Genomic DNA, 25,425 nt, shown 5'->3' with positions numbered 1-25,425 from the left:
GCCGAGGGAGTGTGCAGCTCATGAAGCAGAGGGCAGTAAAATCTGGCATTAAATGCTAACAAGAGAGGAGTTCTTACAAGATATTGGGATCTGTGAGTCACTGGACCCTCTCCCATTAAACGTAAAAGCAAGATTCTTCAACAACAGTTCAATTAAGGACATTACTGTTCCCAGCCCAGTGTGTTAAGAAAGCATTAAATGCCCAGTAAAGGAGCCCAAACTAACTGGAATGAAGGAAATGAACTATGGATTAGATTCTCTAATGCCTCCCTGTTTTGGGTGAAGCCATGCTGACGGCCAGGTGACATTTGCAGGGCCATCTGGTGACATTTCTTTTTGGGAACAGATTTATAGGGACTGGGGAGGGTGATGGGGTTGGTTCAGAGGCCAACACGAGACTCTCAGGCGGCTTCCTGGAACCCACATACGTCTTTGAAGGGGAGGATCTCCTATTTTCTTCTGTAAGAGTGTGGTCAAACTATAGTCATTAAACATTGTGTGACCTGACAGGGGACTCCTTCTATGCTGAAAGTGTTCCTTTTCATTCTGAAAGTATCTAGAATATGAAACCCAGGTATTAAAGAAAGTCCCTCATCAGTAAACATTCTCTCCTCCCCCTCTCACTCTTCCAGTGTGAGAAGGGGATAAACAGAGCTAGAGACGAGTTGCTTCTTCTTAGAACTGGCTTCCTACTCTGATACCACAGACGTAAGCCTCCGCCAGCTTATGGTTTCTTCCTTCCATTTCTATGGGCATTCCAGTGCCTAGCGTTGAGCCTGACTTGCAATGTCTGTTGAAAGATCAATGCCTCACTGGGCCTTGACCATCCCTGTATGCCCTGTTCTTGTTGAGCTGTTGATCTCTGTCTCAACATGGCAAAACTCCAACATTTCCTCTGTTCAGCTTCCCACCCCCTCAACAAGCTGCTGTCTACATCCTGCTATGAATGACTAGTGACACCCTTTCCTCCAGGCCTAAGTGGAAGCATCACATATCTGCAAACTTCCTTACTTCCCAGGGCCAGCAGCATCCTCTGTCGCAGAGACGCTGGCCCTAAGATCCTTGAAGCTGCATATGAGACTCCCCCAGCACTGGCCCTCCAAGCGTTACCCTGCTTTGATCTCAACGTTTTCATAAGACTGTCTGAAAGTAGTATTGGCTAATTGATCAGTGCCAGCTTCTCTTTTGGACATATTGACTGTGACCCTTTGGCCTCCAAAGAGAGAAACAACCAGACAAGCTTCTTCTGAAGGTTGCACACTGGATGTGTGTTTGCCCAGGGCTGCCTGGCTGCCAGAGAATCCCCGACCTCAGGAAACACGGGCAAAGGGAACCAAGCCCTGTCCAGCTGTCAAGGGACAGGGGCCCCACCACCAGCCGGGAGGGTCCTCTGAGAGACCTAGCTGTGCTTTCTGCTTCTTCCCTTAAACAAAGGAAAGCAAAGAAGCGGGCCAATCCGTGTCAGAACCATACAAAAACTGCACATGAAGAGCCATGGATGGAGACTATACAGGAAAGACATATCCAAACATTAACAGAGCCTGTCTATGGGCAGACGGATTACAAGTGACTTTGTACTCAGGATTATCCACCCTTCTGTTTTTACTCAAGTTTTCTCGATAATAAAGGGAAAAGCCAACAAATTACTTCTGAAATGTAAAATAACTTTTAAAGTTTAAAATATAACGAAGGTAAAGTGAGGCTGAGTTCAACAAGTTATATTTTGTAGTTCCTGTAAAAGCAATCATCAGACCAGTACATCCCAAAGGACCACTAACTCCCTGAGGGAAGGGGCCACTTCACACTCACTCTCAGCACACAGCTCTGTGTCTCGCTTCATGGACAAGACAGAGTCACCAGATGGGGCTTAACGTCACTTCCTGCTTGTGTAGGGCGTCTCCTTCCTACTTGTAATGGAGGAGGAAGTGTCCTATCCAAAGCTGGTCCACCAATTCTGTTCTGGATCCCATTCACTTTCACCCTCGCATAGACTCCTGGCCATGGGGCGCCCTCTACTTTGCATCCCCTTTTTCCTTTAAGTTCCCCCACTTGACTGGCTATTACCTGTCAGCATTTAAAATGCCTGACCCCTCCCATCTTGACAAAACCCTCTCTAATTCCAATCCCTCTCCTCCCGTTTGCAGCCAAATGTGTGTAAATACACTGCTCCCTCCCCCACCCCCTTCCCTCTCGTCTGCTGTTCAGTCTACTCCACTCTGGCTTCTGTCCTTGCCACTGACCCCCCTTACAGGCGTCACCAAAGACTTTCACGTTGCACGATCCAATGGATTCTTTCAGGCCTTTCTTTACTGACATCAGTGCAGCTGTTGACCCACCACTCACAGTTCCCTGAAACATGCTTCTAGGGAATTCCATGATACAGTATCAGTTTTCCTTTTACCTCTTTGGCTCTCCCACTTCGGGTTACTTTAAGGTTTCAGGAACTGGTCCCATGTTCCTTGCCTTCTTCACTATAGATTCTCTATTAAGTAACTTCATCAAACTTTATGATTCAAATACCGTAAGCAGTATATGTTGACAATTGCTAAATTCATATTTCCAACTCAGAGCCTGCTTCTGAGCTCGAGCCTAGTATATCCAACTGCTTTTGTATCTTTTGTACTTGACTATTTCACCAAAAGTGCAAACTCAATATGTTAAAAGTGGAACCCATGATCTTACCTACACCAAAAAAATAAACAACCTTTTCTTCATCGAATGCTTCCTATCTCAGTAAATACCAACACCTTCCTTGAGGTTGCCTATGCTGGAAACCAAAAAAATCATCTTTGACTATTTCTATTCTTCAAGTCTCAAAGAAAATTAATCACTTCTGAAAATGATGGAAAAACAGGAAGTGAATTTACCCTCACATTTTAAACAACTAAAAATCTGTACAAAGTATATGATACAATGGTTTACAAGACATTGGACATCAGGCAATAAAGGTAAGAGATATCTGAAGGACAGGAAACAAACAAGGTGGTCTTATGATTGCCCCAGCTCACAATCTGGAAAGAGTTTTCAAGACACAGCACAGAAGTGGGAACCTAGGCAGAGCCCAGTGAGAGCCTGAGTTGAGGAAATGGACTTGGGGTTCTGGAAAGTCCATGCCAGCTAGAGTTTACAGAGCAGAGTACCAGGGAGGAGAAAGATAAACACCGAGAGAGCTACAGAGATCTGTACTACAAAACGTTGCTGAAATAAATTAAAGAAGATGTATTAAATGGAGAGATATACACTGTGACTGGGAAGATTCAATATTTTTAAGATGTGTATTCTTTCCAAATCGATCTTATGCAACCCTAATCAAAATTCCAATAGGGTGTGTGTGTGTGTGTGTGTGTGTGTGTGTAAATAGATAAGGTAATCATAAAATGCATATAGAGATTTGAAGGACCTAGAAAAACCAAAACCACTTTGAAAAAGTAGGACAAAGTTGGAACACTCACATTACCTGATTTTAGGACTTATAATAAATCTACAATAATCAAGACACTGTGGTATTGGAGTAAAGATAGACAAATAGAGCAATGGAAAAGTATAGAGCCCAGAAATAGAGCTGTATATATGATCAACTGATTTTCTTCAGAAGTGCAAAAGACAGTTAAATAGATAAAGCACAGTCTTTACAACAATGGTGCTGGAACAACTGGATACCATATGCAAAAAAAAAAAAATCCAACCCCCCAATCTGTATCTCACACTGCATATTAAAATAAATCAAAATGAATCATAGTCACAAATATAAGAGTTGAGAGTATAAAACGTCTAAAAGAAAACAGTATAAAATCATACTGTATAAATTTGGATGAGACAAAGATTTCTTTGATATGTCACTAAATGCACACTCTGTAAAAGATTAAACTGATAAAACAGACGAGCAAAATTAAGAAATTCTTCTTTTCAAAAGACAACGATAAAAGAGAATGGAAATATAAATACAAACCAAAGTTTGGGAGAAAATATTTTCACATCATATATTTGGATAAAGAACTGGCATCCAAAACACAGAAAGAATACTCACAGCTCAAGAGTAAGAAAGCAAACAACCCAATTTCAAAAGGGACTTCCCTGGTGGCACAGTGGTTAAGAATCCGTCTGCCAATGGGGGGGACACGGGTTCGAGCCCTGGTCCGGGAAGATCCCACATGCCGTGGAGCCACTAAGCCCGTGCGCCACAGCTACTGAGCCTGCGCTTTAGAGCCTGTGAGCCAAAGCTACTGAGTCCACGTGCCACAATTACTGAAGCCTGCGCTCGTAGAGCCCATGTTCCGCAACAAGAGAAGCCACTGCAATGAGAAGCCTGCACACCGCAACGAAGAGTAGCCCCCACTCACCGCAACTAGAGAAAGCCGGCGCGCAGTAATGAACACCCAACGCAGCCAAAAATAAATAAATAAATAAATAATTTTAAAAAATAAAAATAAAAATGGACAGAAGATTTGAACAGACACTTCAGCAAAGAACATAAGCAGATGCTAGATAAGCACGTGAAAAGATGCTCAACATGTCATCAGGGAAATGCAAATTAAACCACAATGAGATTCCATTTTACACCCCTTAGAATGTCTAAAATTAAAGACTGACCTGGCCAAGTGCTGGTGGGAATGTAGGGCAACAAGAACTTTCTTCACCACTGGTGTGGATGTAAAATGGTATAACCGTTTTGGTAAACAGTTTGGCAGTTTCTTAAAAAGGTAAACACATACCTACCACAGGATCCAGCCATTCTACTCCTAGGCAATCAAGCAAGAAAAATGAAAGCATATGCCCACACAAAGCACATGAATGTTGATAGGAGCTTTATCTGTAATAGTCCTAAACTTAAAATAACCCAAATAATCCAGTAATAATAATCCAAATGAGCAATGGATAAACAAATAGTGGTATATACATACAATGGAGCAGTAATTTGCAACAAAAGGATTAAATTATTAATACACACAACATGGATGAATCTCAAAATGAGAATTTATTTACTTATTTTTTTTGCGGTACGCGGGGCTCTCAGCGTTGTGGCCTCTCCCGTTGCAGAGCACAGGCTCCGGACGCGCAGGCTCAGCGGCCATGGCTCACGGGCCCAGCCGCTCCGCGGCACGTGGGATCTTTCCGGACCGGGGCACGAACTCGTGTCCCCTGCATCGGCAGGCGGACTCTCAACCACTGCGCCACCAGGGAAGCCCTCAAAATGATTATTTTGATTGAAAAAAGCTAAACAAAATAAAGAACATATTGTATGGGTTTTATGTATATAAAATTCTAGAAAAATCCCAACCAATCTATACTGACAGAATCTAGATTAACAGTTGCCTGGGGATTGGAGCATGGATGGCAGGGAGGGGAGGCTGGGAGGGGATACAAAGGGGCATAAGACGAGTTTTGGGGGTGATAAATATATTCGATATTTTGATTGTAGTGATGTTTTCACAAATGTATACATATGTCAAATACTGTCAAACTGTACCTCTTAAACATATGCAATTTATTGGATACCAATTATTCCTCAATAAAACTTTTTTAAAACTTCTGGAATCTGCTACTTTTCTCCTTGTCTATTACCACCATCCTGGTGAGAGAATCATCATTTCCTTCCTGGCCCTCTACAATAGCCTGACCCTTTCCTCGCTGTCCCCTCTTGTCCATTCTCTGCACTGCAGCCAGAGCAATCTTTTAAGAACATGAATCTATTTGTGTCACTCTTCAAAATCTTTCAAAAATGACTCATAAAATCAGGACCCAAAGACTTATTCTTGCCTATAAGACCCTACTTAATATCTTGCTCCTTCCTGAGTTCTGGTCTATTTTCCATCTTGTTTCCCCAATTTTAACCACTCTGTGCTTTCTGCTCCTGGAACTTGCCAAAATTGTTTCTGTCTCAGGACCTCTGCACGTGCCATTTCCTTTTGCCTAGAACTTTGCTCTCCTCCAGGTCAACTCCTATCCTTCCTTTAGCCTCAACTTCAGTGTTATCTCTTCCAAGCATCCTTCTGTGATGCACCAGGCTAGGTTAGGTCTTAAAAGTAGTACTCACCTATGTCTCCTGCACAGTACCAACCACACATGTAAATAATTATCTGGGAAAATTTCTGTTTACTATCTGCCCCTTCTGTCCCACATTCCCATCTCTCAGGACCTAAGAGAGTAGGGACGATATGTACTCGATGCCTAGCACATTGCCTGGCACACAGTAGGTATTCAAAAACATTTGTTGGATAAATGATAGAGACAGAACTGGAACTCACTTCCTAACCCAGAACTCATTCCCTGACTTCCAGATCAGATTTTTCTCAACCCACTCATGCAATATCCATCCTTCTGCATCTGACAGCCAAGTAGACTTTTCCTATAGCTACTTAGGTCTCAAATTGGTAAGAATTAAGAAAGATAATGGAAAAAAACAAAGAAAAAAGGAAAAGAGAAAAAGAAAAAATTAAAAAAGAAAAAAAGGGGGGCTTCCCTGGTGGCGCAGTGGTTGAGAGTCCGCCTGCCAATGCAGGGGACACGGGTTCGTGCTCCGGTCCGGGAAGATCCCACGTGCCGCGGAGCGGCTGGGCCCGTGAGCCATGGCCGCTGAGCCTGTACGTCCGGAGCCTGTGCTCCGCAACGGGAGAGGCCACAACAGTGAGAGGCCCGCGTACTACAAAAAAAAAAAAAAAAAAAAAAGAAAGAAAGAAAAGGAAAAAAGAGAAAGGTAATAGAGTAGAATCTTAAGTATTAAATATTTTAAAATCAAAGTATTAGACTTATAAAAGAATGGTTAGCAATGTTTAACACAACTGAATTGATAGATCAATTGGGGTTTTAAAAATTTAGCCCTGTTCATGTTAATGATAAAATTATTCTGGAAATTACACCCCAAGATAGTTACAAAGTTAGTTAACATGACAGTTAACAAAAGACAAAACCAGATGGAAATGAGGCTAGAGGGACAGGACCTCGTAGGAAATTAAGTGAGGGCTCCTTGCTGAAAGCGGACCACTGATCCAGCACTACCATGCTTTTAGCAAAGCAGTGGCCTAGATTCTCAGTGTAGCTGCGCGTGTGGGGCTAAGAGGATAAAGATTGCAAACGTGGCCATTTTCCAAAACAGCTTCCTAAGGAACAGTCTACCTTCCCTCCCTTTCCCTCCCCCACTATGTTTATACACTCCCCTTAATTAGAGCATTTAGACAATAATCCAGTCTGAAAGAAAATTTCCCTTGAAGCCATCTGTCAGAATTAGACTACACTTAACTACTGGACAGTAAGGCTGTATTGTAAATACCACAGACTACTTGGATTCTCCAAAGGCTCAAAACTCATTTTCTAAGCAAGCAAACGCCAATCCGTGGGACAAGGCTTTCTGTCAGGAAACTGGGTCACTGTTTTGGACAATAACGCTTCCACAGGTAGAAGGTCATTAAAGATGGTCCCAGGGGACATTCTACCTGACTAGCCTCACCTTTCTTCAGAGATGAAATTGCTGTCCTTGACAACTCTATTAAGTTCTCCTTCAGATGTTCAGGCTTGCAGATGTTTTCATTGAACTGTGCTGTCCCCATGTATCCAGCTGTGGAGATATCTATGTAAACGGGGACCAAGTGGAGCCCACTCCAGCTCCCTGCAAAGGCAGCCTCCCTCTCAGGAGCACCTGGCTGGCTGTGCAGACGCCTGCCTTTGGTACGCAGACAGAGGCAGCAAGCAGACTCTTGGCTGGGAAAGGAGTATATAGGGTTGGGGTAGTGGGGGAGAAGGAGAGTCCTTTCTCTCCTTCATTTCCTTACACCTCAGAGGTCACGTGAGTCAGCATCTCTCCTGCGTCTCCATAAGCCCTTTTCCCATTGTTCTGTTGTATCACACTGCAGTCCTGCCTAGATCCCCTTTACCAGGCCGGTGCACCAAATCCTTAGCTGCTGTGAGTGTTGGCTGCCCACAGCTCATGGCTGCATCCTTCTTGAAGGAATTCTCCCCAGCTGATGGGAGCCACCTTAAATGACTGGTAAGTTATACCCTCTACCCAGGGGTGGCCTGCAGCCAATGGCAAACTAGTACAAACTAGTTAAAAGGCAGCCCCCTTGCCTCAGGGTGGGATACCTCCATGGTACCTTTCATGTTCCACAGCTATGGGATTAGGCTCGGGACAGGCTTTAACCAAACTCCCCTCTTTTCCTATCCTGCTCCCCTTTCCTTCCTTACAGATTTCACTTGAGAGCAGTCCCCCAACAAATCACTGCACAAGAGTCCTCTCAGCCTCTGCTTCTAGAGAATCCTATTAAAGACACACACTATATTAGAGCTATCTTCATTCATTTGTTCTTTCACTCAAAATGGATTTAACAGCCAACTCTTAGGTTAAGGACTGAGGGTTCAGTCACAGACTGCCCTGAAGGAGTATCTGCTCTAGTGGGATAAACACACACTCACAATCAAATGTGATAACTTCTATGAAGAGGAACAAAGAGGAAACTTTAAGAGCACACAAGGGACAGCTAATCTGTTCTGGGTAGATCTAGGAAGGGCCTGCTTAATGAGGTGAGGACTAAGCGTAGTAGGACTTCTGGGTTGAATAACACTTAGTTAACAGGGATACAAGGATTTTTCAATATCCGCCAATCAATCAATGTGATATATCACATTAACAAACTGAAGAACAAAAACCATATAAACATCTCAATAGATGCAGAAAAAGATTCTGACAAATTTCAATACCTGCTTGTGATAAAAAAAAACTCTCCAGAAAATGGGCACAGAGGGAACCTACCACAACATATTGGGTTGGCCAAAAAGTTAATTCGGGTTTTTCATATTACAGGAAAATCCCGAACGAACTTCTTGGCCAATCCAATAATAAGGGCCGTATATGACAAACCCAAAGCAAACGTCATTCTCAATGGTGAAAAACTGAAAGCATTTCCTCTAAGATCAGGAACAAGAAAAGGATGTCCACTCTTGCCATTTTTATTCAACATAGTTTTGGAAGTCCTAGCCACAGCATCAGAGAAGAAAAAGAAATAAAAGGAATCCAAATTGGAACAGAAGAAGTAATACTGTCATTGTTTGCAGATGACATGACACTATACATAGAAAATCCTAAAGTTGCTACCAGAACACTAGTAGAGCTCATCAGTGAATTTGGTAAAGTTGCAGGATACAAAAATAATACACAGAAATCTCTTGCTTTCCTATACACTAACAACGAAAGATCAGAAAGAGAAATTAAGGAAACAATCCCATTTACCATAGCAACAAAAAGAATAAAATACCTAGGAATAAACCTAGCTAAGCACGCAAAAGACCTGTAGTCAGAAAACTATAAGATACTAATGAAAGAAGTCAAAGATGATGCAAAGAGATGGAGAGATATACCATGTTCTTGGATTGGAAGAATCAAGATTATCAAAATGACTATACTCTCCAAAGCAATCTACAGATTCAATACAATCCCTATCAAATTACCAATGGCATTTTTCACAGAATTAGAACAAAAAATTTTACAATCTGTATGTAAACACAAAAGATCCTGAATACCCAAAGCAATCTTGAGAAAGAAAAACGGAGCTGAACTATTTACAAGAGCCAGGACATGGAAGCAACCTAAGTGTCCATAAACAGATGAATGGATAAAGAAGATATGGCACATATATACAATGGAATATTACTCAGCCATAAAAACAAACGAAACTGAGTTATTTGTAGTGAGGTGGATGGACCGGGAGACTGTCATACAGAGTGAAACAAGTCAGAAAGAGAAAAAACAAACACTGTATGCTAATGCATACATACGGAATCTAAAAAAAAAAAAAAAAACAAAGGTTCTGAAAAACCTAGGGGCAGGACAGGAAGAAAGATGCAGATGTAGAGAATGGACCTGAAGACATGGGGAGGGGGAGTGGTAAGCTGGGATGAAGTGAGAGAGTGGCATGGACATATATACACTACCAAATGTAAAATAGATAGCTAGTGGGAAGCAGCCACATAACACAGGGAGATCAGCTCGGTGCTTTGTGTCCACCTAGAGAGGTGGGGTAGGGAGGGTGGGAGGGAGACGCAAGAGGTAGGAGATATGGGGATATATGTATATGTATACCTGATTCTCTTTGTTATACAGCAGAAACTAACACACCATTGTAAAGCAATTATACTCCAATAAAGATGTTAAAAAAATAAAGACAAATTACATGAAAATTTCAATAACAATAAACATAATAGTGGGAAAAAATGGAGCTAGAGGACTTCAGACTGTACTACAAAGCTACAGTAATCAAAACAGTATGGTACTGGCACAAAACTGGAAATATAGATCAATGGAACAGGATAGAAAGTCCAGAGATAAACCCATGCACCTATGGTCACCTAATCTATGACAAAGAGGCAAAAATATACAATGGAGAAAAGACAGTCTCTTCAGTAAGTGATGCTGGGAAAACTGGAGAGCTACATGTAAAAGAATGAAATGAGAACACTCCTTAACTGATACATTAGCCTGACAAAAAATTTCAATCAAGATATGGTTGTCAGTAATGCATGATCTTTTCAAGCACATACAACACATTTATAAAAACTGAAGTGGAAGATAACATAATGCAAATCTCAACATATATCAAATAATCTGTAAAATATAGTCTATATTATCTGATCACATTCCAATTAAGTTAGAGCACTAACAGTTTTTAAAAACTATATAACGTGAAAATTTTAAGATATACCTTTCAGTAACATATAGATCAAAGAAAAAGCCTGTATGTGATATTACAAAACACTTAGATCAGAATGATATGAAAGTAATAAATATCAAAATTTGCTGACATACAGCTAAAGCAGTACTTCAAGGGCAAGCTATAGCCTCACATGCAAATTTAAAGATTCAGCTATGCAAGATTAATAATTTCTGGAGATCTACTATACAGCATTGTGCCTACAGCTAATAACGTTATTTTGGATACTTAAAACTTGCCAAGAGGGTAGATCTTATGTCAATGTTCTTACCACACCAAAATAATGATCATAGTAATATTAATAATAATAACAAAGGGGGCAGGAGGAAACTTTGGAGGTAATAGATATGTCAATGGCTTTGATGGTGGTGATAGTTTCATGAGGGTATACTTATCCCCAAACTTATCAAGTTATATACATTAAATAGGTACAGCTTCTTACATGTCAATCATAACTCAATAAGGTGGTTTAAAAAAAGTTTAAAGAGACTTAAAATTACTAACCTAAAGATATGAGAAATTAGAAATAACTGAATAAACCAAAAATTAAAAAGAGAAAAAAAATCATACAGTCAAAAAAAAAAGAAGTAAGAAACAAAATTTAAATAGACTCAACGAAACTAAAAGTGGTTCTTTGAAAAGACTAATAAAATTGACAAACCTCCAATGGCACTGATCAAAGAAAAAGAGAACAGGAACAAATAGGAAAAGATCATGCATTAGTATTAGAAATGCGAAAAGGACATAACTACAGATGAGGCAGAAAGTAAAAAGATTAGAAAAGATTATGAAGAAGATTTCAAGTCCATATATTTAAGCCACAGATGATATAAGCAAATTTCTAAAATAATCTGTATCACCAAAATCAATGCATAAAGAAAGAGAAAACTTGTATCCTGCTATAGCCATCAAAGGAATGGAATCATTTTCCCCCAAAGTAAACACCTGACCCAGAAAGTTGTGTGGGTCAATTCTACTAAACATTGAAGGAAAAGTTTATTTCAAGAGACTAGGAAGAGAGAGAATGCTCCATCACCCATTCGGATGATGAAACCAGATGAAGAGAGAACAATAAAATAAAATCAGAGGCTGATCTCACTTGTGAATTTAGTTGTAAAATCTTTAACAAAATATTAATAAACCAAACAGGTGAATACACACACACACATTCATGTATATTCACGTAGATGAAAAAACTACATCATGAACAAGTAGGATTTATCCCAGAAATACAAGTTCTCACCAAAATCAGAAAATAAAGCAATGTAATTCATCACATTAAAAGATAAAAGAAGCAAAACATATGATCATTTCAATAAACTCAGAAAAATCATATGATAAAATTCAATATCCATTCAGGTTTTCAGAGTCTATAGGCAATGTCCTACTTAGTGGTGAAAATTCAAAGCATTCCTTTTAAGATCAGAACAAGCCATGAATTATTATAGTGGCCTTTGTATTAGAAGTCCTGACAAATGTAATAAAGCCAGCAAAAAGCAGGATGAGGGGAGAAGCCAAAAGAATCAAAAAGGAAAATAGAGAAAAACAAAACTACCTATTCATGCATGGTATAACTGTCAATGTACAAAACTCAAAAGAATCTGTGGTCACCATATTAGAGTATGTAGCAATACCAAATGTTGGAGAGAATGGAGACTAAGATGGGCTCATGTACTGCTGCTGGGATATATTGTGCAGCGTGGGGAATATGGCCAATGTTTCTTAATAACTGTAAATGGAGGGTAACCTTTAAAAACTGCATTAAAAAAGAAATATCGTGTTTTTGATCTAGCAACTCCATTCGCAGGTACATACCTTAGAGAAATTCTTGCACATATTTACCAGGAGAAATGTACAGAACGTACACACATAGCCACATTTTCTAAACTAGAAAAAAAATTAATTCAAATAACCACTGACTAGAGACCAGATAAATAAATTATCGTACACTACGCAATGAAATGCTAAAACACCCTGCCAAAAAAAAGAACTACAGTATGTAGGTGAAAGTAAGTGATTCAATACACATAATATTGAATGTAATAGTTTGCAGAAGAATACACAAAATATAATTTTTTCACATAAACTTCAAAAATAGGCAATATTGAACAAACTACTCTTATGTGGTAAAATGACTTAAAAACAACAGAATTATAGATATGAAATTCAATATATCGATTACCTGGGCAGCAGAGTTTGGGGACAGAGGAGGGGTACACAGGGAGCTTCAAAGAGACTGATAATGTTATCTTTCTTCAGCTAAGCTCTGGACTGACAGATACACGTTTTGTTATTGTTTTTCAATCATACATATGAACCAAGCAGGACCCTGTGGGGCCTCCCCAGGGACAGACCTCCCCCCACCCCATGTCCTCCTCCTCTTGTTTGGTACAAAACCTTTAGCCTCCTAGGCCTTCCCCGAATCCAAATAGCAAATTTAATCAGAGAAGTAAGAAAATGCAGAAACAAAGAAAAAGTCAAACAAGACAGAATAAATAATAGTTTAGCCATAAAACAAAGTTAAGGACCTTTAGTTCCTCTTTAAGGGCTATAGACAATATTTTACCATATCCTTGAGTTGTTTTGCAGATAATAAAACCCCTACCAGGTAGGAGAAGTTATCTGCATGCTGACCACAAGCATGGAGATTCCAGACAGGTTGGAACCAGAAGGTTGATGATGTTAACTCCCCAAATACCACCCTGTTATCCCACCACCAACCAATGAGAAGAATGTCCACAAGCTGATCAGGCACCCTGCAACCCTCACCCCTAATGTTGCCTTTAAGTACACTTCCCTAAAAGCCATTGGGGAGTTCTGGCTTTTTGAGCTTGAGCTGCCAGTTCTCCTTGCTTGGCCTCACACTGGGTGCCTTGCAATAAACGTTGCACTTTCCTTCACCACAAACTGGTGTCAATAGATTGGCTTTATTGCACATGGGGCGACTGGACACAAGTTTGGTTCTGTAACACATATGCATTACATATACTCTTGTATATGTCATACATTTCACTTTAAAAAGCAAATGCGGGACTTCCCTGGTGGCATAGGGGTTAAGAATCCACCTGCCAATGCAGGGGACCCAGGTTCGAGCCCTGGTCCAGGAAGATCCCACATTCCGTGGAGCAACTAAGCCCGTGCGCCACAACTACTAAGACTGCGCTCTAGAGACCAAAGGCCACAACTACTGAGCCTGCGTGCCACAACTACTGAATTCCACGCACGTAGAGCCCGTGCTCCGTAACAAGAGAAGCCACCGCAACAAGAAGCCCGCACACCACAACTAAGAGTAGCCCCCGTGTACCACAACTAGAGAAAGCACAAGCGCAGCGACAAAGACCCAGTGTAGCCCAAAGTAAATAAGTAAAAAAGCAAACGCAGGGCTTCCCTGGTGGCACAGTGGTTGAGAGTCCACCTGCCGATGCAGGGGACACGGGTTCGTGCCCCCGTCTGGGAATATCCCACACGCCGCGGAGCGGCTAGGCCCGTGAGCCATGGCCGCTGAGCCTTAGCGTCCGGAGCCAGTGCTCCGCAACGGGAGAGGCCACAACAGTGAGAGGCCCGCGTACCGCAAAAAAAAAAAAAAAAAAAAAAAAAGCAAATGCACTGTCCCTGCACTTACACTACAATAAAAGCTATCAAAGTCAATTTTTCAGAGACCTGTAGTTTTACTGATCCCTTCCTTCAGATGTTCTGTTCTGCAGTTCTGCCCCTTTTCACTCCCTCTGAATAATCTAAACGTCCAGGGGATAACATGTCTGAGGGATCATGAATGGAAAAAACAGTAGGGTGGGATTCAGTGGGCTCTCATGAAGACAGCTCATTAGACCCCAGTGATGGCTGAACTCCACCCACATCCACATTATAGAAGGAACTTAGCTTCTCTGTTGTCAGCTGGAAACCAGGGCTTTCCATGGAGTTTTTCAAATTGTTGGTTCCTTAGGACCAGTCAGCCTTAGTGTTTTCAGCACTACACTCAGTGTTACTGGAGCAGGCTCTTATCAGCTGGCACTTGCTTGCCAGAGCCAATGTGAGAACGTTTGGCCAACTCCACCTTCAGTGATATTATATCAGTAGGTTGAAATCAGCCCTTCTGTGAGTATTTACACCATGAAAACAAGCAAATGCTACAAATCAGCTCCCCCTCCCATCCCCCACCCCCAGCCAGTTGTTAACACATCTACCAGAACACCACTGAATGTGACAAAGCCATAAAATCATATGATAACAACTCAGGACTCAAGGTATAAGGGAACGAAACAGGATTAAATGAATAAAATTCTTCAGTCAAGAGACGGCCTGTCCCATATTCATTCAACTGTGAAAAGCAAGCATCGTGGGCTTCCCTGAATACTTTTATCTTCCCCTGAGTGGTCCCAGGTATCCACCTTTATCAGGTCTAGAAATGGCCCCAGGGCCCTGGAAGACAGAACAGGGAAATTCCTAAATCGACCACTGCAAAATATTGCAAACCACTCACAAAGTCTAATTTTCATGGAAATCCAAGGTTTTAAGATTCATAATATTAAAAGAAAGTCTATGCTGTTGCAAATTGTACCCTTCCCTTTTATGAACTGGGATCAAAACTGGCATAGAGGGAAGCTTGTGACTTCTACTGTTACCGTGTGAGAACTCTGGCATCTCCTCCAAAGTAGAGTCTAGCTGAGATGATCATAGGTCCTAGAGAAAGTCTCAGAAACAGTTTCTAAGTGGGCCATGGAGAGAAATTCCTGAAGTGCTCAGTGCCTATTTGCCACGGAGCCAGTGATGAGTGGAGGGTACTAAAACTGCCAAGAGCATAGGCACAACAGCCAACATTCACCCAGACCACTAAACTCATGCCCTCACAACTGTGACCTTCCCCCAGATACTATCTCCTCTCTTGTTGACTGATATACATCCCACAGAAATGCATTATATATTATTATTGATTGATCTGGCTTCAATAGTTGAGAGGTTTAATTAAACTATCGGTCTTACACTCAATAATTGCCTTTTTGTCCCTTCATAGGAAGGTGTGAGGATTAATTTTTATATGACTGCTAACATTTATGAAAGTCATAATCTCCTTACAGAAATAACGAACAAAATTTAAAAAATTAGTTAATAGATTCAGCTCCGCATAACACCCCCCCCACCAAACCAGTCCCTAGAGCCTCACCAAATTAGCCCCTCATGAGGAACTTAATTTTATTTAGCAAGTAGTTATTAATTATTATCACTTCCAGACACAATTCTAGAGGCTAAGCCCAGAGTAATGAACAAGCTGGTAAGGTCTCTGCGCTCACAGAACTGTCTAATAGGGAAGAAAGAAAATTGAACAAATACATATTAGAAAGTATAATGACACAAGAAAAAAATTTGTAACTATGTATGGTGACAGATGTTAACTAGACTTATTATGCTGATCATTTCACAATATATACAAATATAAATCATTATGTTGTACACCTGAAACTAATGTAATGTTATTTTGTCAATCATACTTCAACTAAACATTTTTAAATAAATAAAACATATACATCATTCATATAATAATAAGAATAAATAAACGTGCATTTTAAAGTCTTACATATATGGAAGAAAAAAGGCATTACGAATAATAATAGAATTACAGAATATCATGGATGCATATACGAGAAAAACCTATTCTAGTCCAGGGCTCATATAAGAGTTGTCCAAGGAAGGGGCATTTAAGCTGGGATCTAAAAGCTTAGTACAAGTTAACAAGGAAAAAAAGGGGAAAGAAAAGTAAACCAGCATATATGATAATTTTGAGACACCTTTTCATGAACAGACTGAAACGGCTGTTGAAAAACACTCCTAAGTCCTGTTTGGCCAGGATTCAGCTGTGTGACCCTGGCTGACTCTCTTAATGGCCCTCCACTTCAGTTTTATTTGCTAAATGAGGATTTTAGATTACAGGACCTCTTCAGGCTCTTTCTGGTACTCAATTGCAAGGCATTTAACGTATATTATTAGTTATATTAATAAATAATACATACATACATACATAGATTATTATTTAGTTAGTACAAGTAAAAACTGCTCTTTTGAACAGGCTTTGAGCAATATAGAACACAGTATTTCAAACATAGGGTGGATGTTCCAAGTAAAAATACTAGATTACAAAATCCTTTTTAATGCATAGCAGGGCTGATAGAACAAAAACGGAATTTTTCAGTGCCGGAAACAATGAGAAAGCATGAATCTACAGAGGTAAGTAAGTTGTGGAGCTGGAGTTTGAATGGAGGTAAATGTGAATCTCTGGTGGCTTAGTGCCTGAGTTTTAGCGGACTGAGGGAGAATCCTGCATAAAGGTTGGAGTCCTAAAGACTGAGGGTCACATCCTTAAAGGACAAACAAAACAGTACTTCTGCCTAAATAAGTAGACATTGGAAATACATCCTTTCTTGGACTTAATCTAGGTAAAGCAAGAAAAAATAACCCCTTCCAGGTTCTAACCATTAATAAAAGCCTGTACGTACACAGTTGGAGTTTATATCCAGCCTACTTCATTGTCCAAAAACCCTCAAGCTCAAAATTTAGTTATTCCATGTTGGTAGTTTGCCTAGGCACCTGGTAGAAGAAATCACAAATCATCTCTGAAGGAATGCACTTTAAACTCAAAGCTTGAAAATGTCTACTGATAAAGTTCTAAGCTAGATGAGCTCACAATCACAGATAACTAAATCCAAGAATCAACAATGCATGATGAGTAAGAGTTGATGGAAATTTCAAACAAAAGAATCAGAGATGCAAAGATTATAGCTACTGGCATTATAAGCAGCAGAATATAAAAATGCCTATGTATGAAATGGTAAAAGAAATAAAAAAAAGAATTGAAAGTATGTTAAAAAAAAAGAGAGAGGCTATCAAATATATATTAGGCAAATGTGAAAATGCAGCAAATAACACTTCTACAAATGGAAAGAAGTAAATGACTGAGACTTTTCCAGAACTGATAAAAGGACACAATCTCAGATTCAGGAAACCCAATAAATCTCAGTCAGGGTAAATAAAAATAAATGCCCACTTGTACATGTTATAGCTAAACTACAAAACACTAAACAGGAAAGCAAGACCTTGAAAGCAGTAAGAAAGAAAAGAAACATTACATACAAAAGAATAAATATTAGACTAAATGTTGATTTCTCTGAAGCAACTGAAGGTCAGGAAACTATGGAATGATAGTTTTACAATCAGAGTAGCTGAGAGTTTTATGCCCCACACCCCAATTTTTATACCCAGAAAAACAATCTAAGAAGAACAGCAAAATAAAGACATATTCAGGACTATGGCTTTCAGTTGAAGGTTACTGCCAGCCTATGGATACGCCAATGAAGGCATCTAGGGGAATAAACATCCCAGCCTCACTCTCCCCCCTTCCTTATTTTCTGAACTAATCAGAAGCCATAGACTAAGGGAGCCCTTTTCAGTTTGAAGAAAAATAAACAAAAACCCCCAATCGGGCTTCCCTGGTGGCGCAGTGGTTGAGAGTCCGCCTGCCGATGCAGGGGACACGGGTTCGTGTCCCGGTCCGGGAAGATCCCACATGCCGCGGAGCAGCTGGGCCCGTGAGCCATGGCAGCTGAGCCTGCGCATCTGGAGCCTGTGCTCCACAACGGGAGAGGCCCCAACAGTGAGAGGCCCACATACCACAAAAAAAAAAAAAAAACAAACCCCAAAGCCTCCAGGGGCCCTGAGCAGGAACAAATGAGAGGTATCCAAAATAATTCTCCCAGACAGTTTTATAAATCAAGAATTACCTTGATTCCAAGCCAGATAAGGGCCATACAAGAAAGTAAATTACACATATCACTCATGAGCACAGATGCAAAAAATGCTAAACAAAATAGCAAACCAAACTCAGCAACGTATAAAACAGGCAATATATCAAGGCAAGTCTGGATCATACTTAGAATATAAGATTGACTCAAAATTAGAAAAATGATCAACCTAATTGACCAAAATAGTAGGTTAAAATGAAAAAAAAAAACCAAAAACTCACAAGCATAGCATTTGATAAAGTGAATGTCTGTGATAAAAAGGCTGAGTTAAAGGGAACGCTTGTACACTGTTGGTAGGAATGTAAATTGGTGCTGCCACTATAGAAGACAGTATGGAGGTTCCTTAAAAAACTAAAAATAGAGCTACTATATGATCCAGCAATCCCACTCCTGGGCATATACCCAGAAAAAATGAAAACCATAATTCGAAAAGATACATACACCCCTATGCTCATAGCAGCACTATTTACAATAGCCAAGAGATAGAAACAACCCAAGTGTCCATCAACAGATGACTGGCTTAAGAAGATGTGGTAAACATACAATGGACTATTACTCAGCCTTAAAAAATAATGAAATATTTCCATTTGCAGCAACATGGATGGACCTAGAAAATATTATACTTAGTGAAGTCATACAGGGAAAGATAAATACTATATGGTATTACTCATATGTGGAATCTAAAAAATAATACAACTGAATCTATATAAAAAATGGAAACAGACTCACAGACATAGAGAACAAACTTACGGTTACCAAAGCGGGGGCAAATTAGGAGTATGGAATTAACAGATACAAATATTATACATAAAACAGATAAGCAACAAGGATTTACTGTACAGCACAGGGAATTATATTCAATATCTTGTAATAACCTATAATGGAATATAATCAGAAAAAATAACTGAAGCATTATGCTGTACACCTGAAACTAACACAGTACTGTTCATCAACTACACTTCAATTTAATAAAAGGCTTAGTCAACTAGGAATAGAGGGATACATTCTTAACATGATAAGACAACCACGATACATCTGTAGCAAAATCATACTCAATGGAAATGTTAAAGACATTCCATTTAAAAGGAATAAGTCAAGGATGACTAGTACCCCAATTATTGTTGAGCACTGTAAGGGAAATCCTAGTCTGTGCACTAAACTAAAAATAAAAGGTATATGGATTATAAAAAAACAAACAAAACTATCGTAACTCACATGACTGATTATCTACAAAGAAAATTCAGAAGCATCTATAAATTATAAATAATAAGTTTAAAAAGATTGCCAAATAGAAGATAAATATATAAAATTTAAACTGTATAACTATATAGCAACAATAGAAAATGCAATTTTAGAAAAGATACTATTTAAAATAACAAAAAATACCTAGAAATAAAACTAACAAAACACATGAAAGACATCCTCATGTAGAAAATTATAAGCCTTGAATGAAAGACTTTAAAGGAGAACTAGATAAATGGAGACGTGCACTATGACCATGAATAGAAAGACTCAATATCACAGAAGATGTAAAATTTCCCTGAATTTATCTATAGACTTCATAGAAGTCCAAACACCAGAAAGAAATTTTAATTTGACAATCTGATTCTAACATTTATGAGAAAAGTCAAGTAAAAGCCAAGACTGAACTGAAGAAAAAGCAGGCTGGATAATTTTCTCTTCCAGATGTTAAAGCTTATCATAGAATGATACTAATTTACAAGTGCTATTGGTAGAGATACTCAAATAGAAAAATCGATAGAAAACAGAAACCAGAAACAGACTCTTCATATACAGAGACCTATACAGGACAGAGCATACAGTGCAGATTATTGGGAAAACATGCCAGAAAACTGGTCATCCACACAGAAAAAGAAATATGGGTGTCTTATGGACTGAATGTTTGTGCCCCTCCAAAATTCATATGTTGAAGCCCTAACCCCCAGTGTGATGGCATTTGGGTCCTCTGGGAGGTAATTAGGTTTAAATGACATCAGGAGGGTGAGGCCCCCATGATGAGATTATTATCCTTACAAGAAGAAAAAGAGAGACCAGAGCTCTGTCTCTCCACCCTGTGAGGACACATCAAGAAGGCAGCTATCTGCAAGCCAGGAAGAGGGCTCTTACTAGGAACTGAATCTGCTAGCACCTTGATCTCGGGCTTCGCAGCCTCCAGAACTGTGAGAAATAAATTCCTGGTGTTTTAACCACCTAGTCTATATACTTGGTTATGGCAGCCCAAGCTAATACAGGATGCCTATATTACATTTCACAATGTAATTGGATTCTGGGTGGACTAAAATTATAATTAGGAAAGGCGGAACTTTTTTTTGTTTTGTTTTGGTTTTTTGCGGTACGCGGGCCTCTCACCGTTGTGGCCTCTCCCGTTGCGGAGCACAGGCTCCGGACGCGCAGGCTCAGCAGCCATGGCTCACGGGCCTAGCCGCTCCGCGGCATGTGGGATCTTCCCAGACCGGGGCACGAACCCGTGTCCCCTGCATCGGCAGGTGGACTCTCAACCACTGCGCCACCAGGGAAGCCCCAGAACTTTTAACCTTCTAATAGATATTATAGGATAAATATCTTTATGACATAGGGTAAGAAAGGATTTCTTGAACAAGACAGAAAAGTGCTAAGTTACAATAGAAAATATTGATACATTTTACTACATTAAACATAAGAACCTCTATTGATCAAAAATACCATCAAGTGAGTATAAAGACAGCTATAAATGAAGAGACTATGTTTGCAATACACATAACCAACAAAGGATTGCATCTAGACTATATAAAGAACATATATCAGTCAACAGGAAAAAGAAAACTATAGGAAAAAAAAAAAATGAAAAAGTGCTGAACAAACATTTAGCAAGAAAGGAAATGTGAATGACCAATGAACATATCAAAAGATAGTTAACCTTGGTGGCCAAGAATATACAAATCATATTCCATTTTACGTGCGTGCACATGCACACATATTAAACAATGTGGCAAATGCAAGAGTTGGTGAGACTGTGGAGCATTAGTAACTGTCATACCTCACAGTGGGAGGGTCATCTTGTACAGCCACGGTGGAAAAACGAACTCGGCATTGCCTAGAAAATTTGAACACGTGTACTTTTCCTCTATCAGGGCTACACCCTAGAGAAATGAATGCATCTGTGAACCAGGAGATGTGCATAAAAATGTTCTCTGCCGTATTATTCAGAATCATAAAAAACTAATCACAACCCAATATCATCAGTACAAGAGAGCTAATTTGTGTATATAACACAATGGAATTTTATACAGTAATGAAAATACATGAACCAGAGCTCCACTCATCTCTATCGCTAAATGTCAAAATCAACGTGGACTGAAAAAAAAAAGTCAAAGAAGAGCTATGAAAAGCAGAAACAGACAAAACTGAACAATACATTGTCTTACAAATAAAATTCAGGACAGTGGTTTCCTCTTGGCAGGAATGGGCTGAGAGAATGTGACAGGGGAGGACAACCCAGGGGTCATCAGCAAAGTACTTGGTGGTAGTCTGCTCTTCAGCTGAGGGATGGGTCATGACTACTCTTTTAATTTCCCTCATTAGTCTGTACGTGTGTAGCATATACACTGTGTGACATATATGTTATATTATAAAAGTGAAACCTTGGTAAATCTCAGACTCTCATTCTCAGTCTCTGTGCAAAGTCACATGCAAAAAAGCACAAACAGCCCCAAATAGCAATTTTTAAATGGAATTTTTTTTTAAATGGCAGATTGTGAAACAACATGTAATTCCATTCCCAGGACCTCCTTTCTCCTGCTAGCCATCCAAAGGCTTCGATCAATGCTCAGAATATTTATTGTTTGCCTGAGGAAACACCTGAGAATTTCGAGGCTTTTAGCCTTATTGGTTTTCCTCCTTGATAAATAATTTCACATTCTCCTCAACTCTGGAAATCCAGGATTCTCCGTCACTGGATGGAAAACTCATAGTCACAGGAGAGTGCTACCATGGCAGTGATCTCAGGGCCAAAAGGTCTCTGCAGGCTGCCATTCTATATTCTCATCCCACGGGAAATAGGTCTAAGAGACCTGCCCACCAGGGATCAGCCTTATCCAGATTTTTACCAGCCACTGTGCACTCAGTGTTACTCTTTCCACAAAGTCTTTAGAAGGCAACTCACAGCAGGATCCCTGCTGAGATTTCTAATAACCACTCCAGCTATTATTTTACGGAATCCATTAGTCAAAAAATATAAAATGATGTCACACACAAGATGATATGACCAACCTCTCTCTACCAACACTCATCACTGTTGGCCAGCAGTATCTCAGGGGACTTGGTAAGAACTCCAGTGAGACTGTTCATTCTTGAGCCATTCATCCCTTAATATCAGCAGCCTGCCCATTTTGTTTCTTTAAAGCTTCTAAGGCTGCCTCCTGATTTTGGCAATTGGGATTTGGGATACAATCCTTGCCACCCATAGCATCCATTTTTGGGTTTACAGATATCACAATCTTTTAAGTTTGAAGAGATCTGTTCCTTCCCCAGTCTCCCGTATCACCTTAGTTTCATCACCTGATGTTCTCTGCACCTTTTCCAGCTCCTTCTTTTCTTTCCTCATCATTATGATAAAGGCCAGCAAAACTCCATGTTCCACTTTGCTTGCTTATTTGAGTAGCAGGACAAAGCTGGCACTGGTATCTCATAGGATGTGAAGGGAAGGTGTCCCTTGGAATGTGAGTCCCCAGTTCACAAAAGCGGCTGAGATGAGAGAGTATCAGTGTGGGTATTTGGTCACTGGGAAGAGATTTTGTGTGTTTTCTTCCTGAGCAGAGTGAGAGCCTTTCACTAAATGGGCTCCAAACTCAAGCTAGATCATCATCCGAGCAGAGTAAGGATTATGGTGCTTGCTGTCTTGGATGCCAAGACAGAGAAAGAGAATGCTATCGCCCACAGAAGATGAGCTAACAAAGCTGCCTGAGCCAATCTGGACACAGGGAAAAGAAACAAGTGGCCTTAAAATATCAGAGTCCCCTAAGATAGTCCAATTTCCCTTTCTATTTCAGGAGCATCAATACACCTCTGCAGATAGTGAAAAGGATGCAAAAGGAGTAAAAATATCACTGCTGCAATATCATGTTTAAATGTAAACATGGGTATATGGCAACACTACATAGCACTTCTGCCCTCTCTCCTGAGCTCTAAATAGGATTTGACCTTGCATAGATTAGTTTTGCCAATATCTGTAGATGTCTTCAGACTGACCTCCTTGTAACTTTGATTCTGTATTTAAAAATACGGTGCCAACTCTTCCCAATCATTCTCACTTCTGGGATTGAAGGTGAAGATCTGATCATGGGAAATGCTGCTGAGCTGACCTGAGAACATGGCAAGAGCTTAATGCTCTCAGAGAGTAAGGTGACGGTCTCTCAGCTGCAGATAACAGTTAATAGGATGCCAGGATCCATTTAGCACAAACAACCTAAGAAAGCTCTAAAGAAAATGAGGTAAGGAGGACGGATAATATCTAATGCCTATTAGGGAACTGCTTAGAATTAGAAAGTAGAAAAGGGAGAATGTTATTAATATTGCTTTCATGAGTAATTCTCGGAAACTGCAAAATGAATATTGTGAGAGACTTGTTTCTGGAAAGGTGCAAGGAGGTTTGAAGCAATAGCTCTAAGTACACTGAGATAAATTTTATACTCTGCCCCCCCCGAAAATAAAATAAAATAAGGTGTAAGTAATCTGTTTGCATGCTGACCGAGAAGCACCCTTCCCCCAACCAAAATGAAGAAACGTTAGACTTACATTGGTGACATATTCGATATCCTTCCAAAGGACGCACTCCCTGGGGAAATCAGCCAAGTCTAAGAAGTGATCCACCACCACTTGGCCGATTAAGTCATGGCGAGAGAACCTGTCAAAGTCATAGACAGAGAAGTGAAGCTTCCGGGCTACAAGGTCATTGTAGGGAACCGGAAACAAAAACACTTCATCAAACACAGGGTTCAGGGTCTTTCTGTGGACTTTAGTCTGGTGTTTTGTTTTCCGATCGGGAAGCAAATAGATCTTGACATAAGGATCTGAGGTCCCAGAAAAGTCCTTGGCGGGCAAATTGACAGCTTTGTGAATCCTCACTATGAGTTGCTCTAAGTCACAGTCGTATTTTAAAATGAAGTTCAGCTTCCCACAGGCTTTGCTGTTACTCCTTTTCCCATCCTCCTTATCCAATGACCTCTGCTTATATAACTCCGGTTTAATTCGACCAATTCCGGTCAACTGTTCCTGTTTTTGAAGCTGTTGGATATTGAAGTCTGGGTTTGACAGGTTGAGTTGTCTTCGGATTGAATCATGCCTTGAGTGAAGAGCGAGAGAGAACAAAGTTATAACCTCATTAGCTCCAGGTCTTTCAGAAACTTGTGCCTGGGATGTAGGTAGACTGATTAACACACTGTTAAAAGCTTAGATCTGTGGGCTTTTTTTTTTTTTTTTTTGGCCTATATTCAAAATGCTCATCAATGCAAGTAAGCTGCTCCCCAAGGCTTGAAGCTCAGAATTGAGGCCTGGCATCAGGAAATGAACTTACTAACATGTGACCTCGGAGCTTTAAAGGTTTAATGCACTTTCTAAACTGTCTAATATGCCATTAAAGAAGCTTATTCAGCTGGTGAGAGGTAAAGATTTGTACAAACTGGTTTAAAAAATAAAATTATTCACCTTGATATACAGTATCATCCTGAAACTGAAATAGTTAGCTAGGTGTTATCTGAAAAAAAATGGCTCTTTCTCTAAATTACACAGAATTTCCTGTCACTGGCTTTTAGCCTACTAAGGCTGCATATTCTTACTGGGTCAAATCAAATGATTTCATTATGAGAACACAGTTTTTGCTCTTCTGGAAGTGTACGTCACAGGATGTGTCTGCTTGTAGGGGACTCTGTTGGACAGGTGCA

At 40.0% G+C, this 25,425-nt stretch overlaps 1 protein-coding gene across 1 annotated transcript in view; it reads right to left on the bottom strand.

The window, feature by feature from the left end:
* Nucleotides 1-25,425, bottom strand: part of SYT9 (synaptotagmin 9) — a 157,052-nt gene that overhangs the window by 63,855 nt on the left and 67,772 nt on the right. The window contains exon 3 of the mRNA XM_007459868.1: nt 24,281-24,827. Coding sequence (XP_007459930.1) covers nt 24,281-24,827 — 547 coding nt within the window. The remainder of the gene's footprint in view (nt 1-24,280; nt 24,828-25,425) is intronic.

This window comes from Lipotes vexillifer, unplaced genomic scaffold (assembly GCF_000442215.2).
Source record: "Lipotes vexillifer unplaced genomic scaffold, Lipotes_vexillifer_v1.1 scaffold61, whole genome shotgun sequence".
Taxonomy (NCBI): domain Eukaryota; kingdom Metazoa; phylum Chordata; class Mammalia; order Artiodactyla; family Lipotidae; genus Lipotes; species Lipotes vexillifer.
This window is presented reverse-complemented; position numbering and strand designations above follow the sequence as displayed.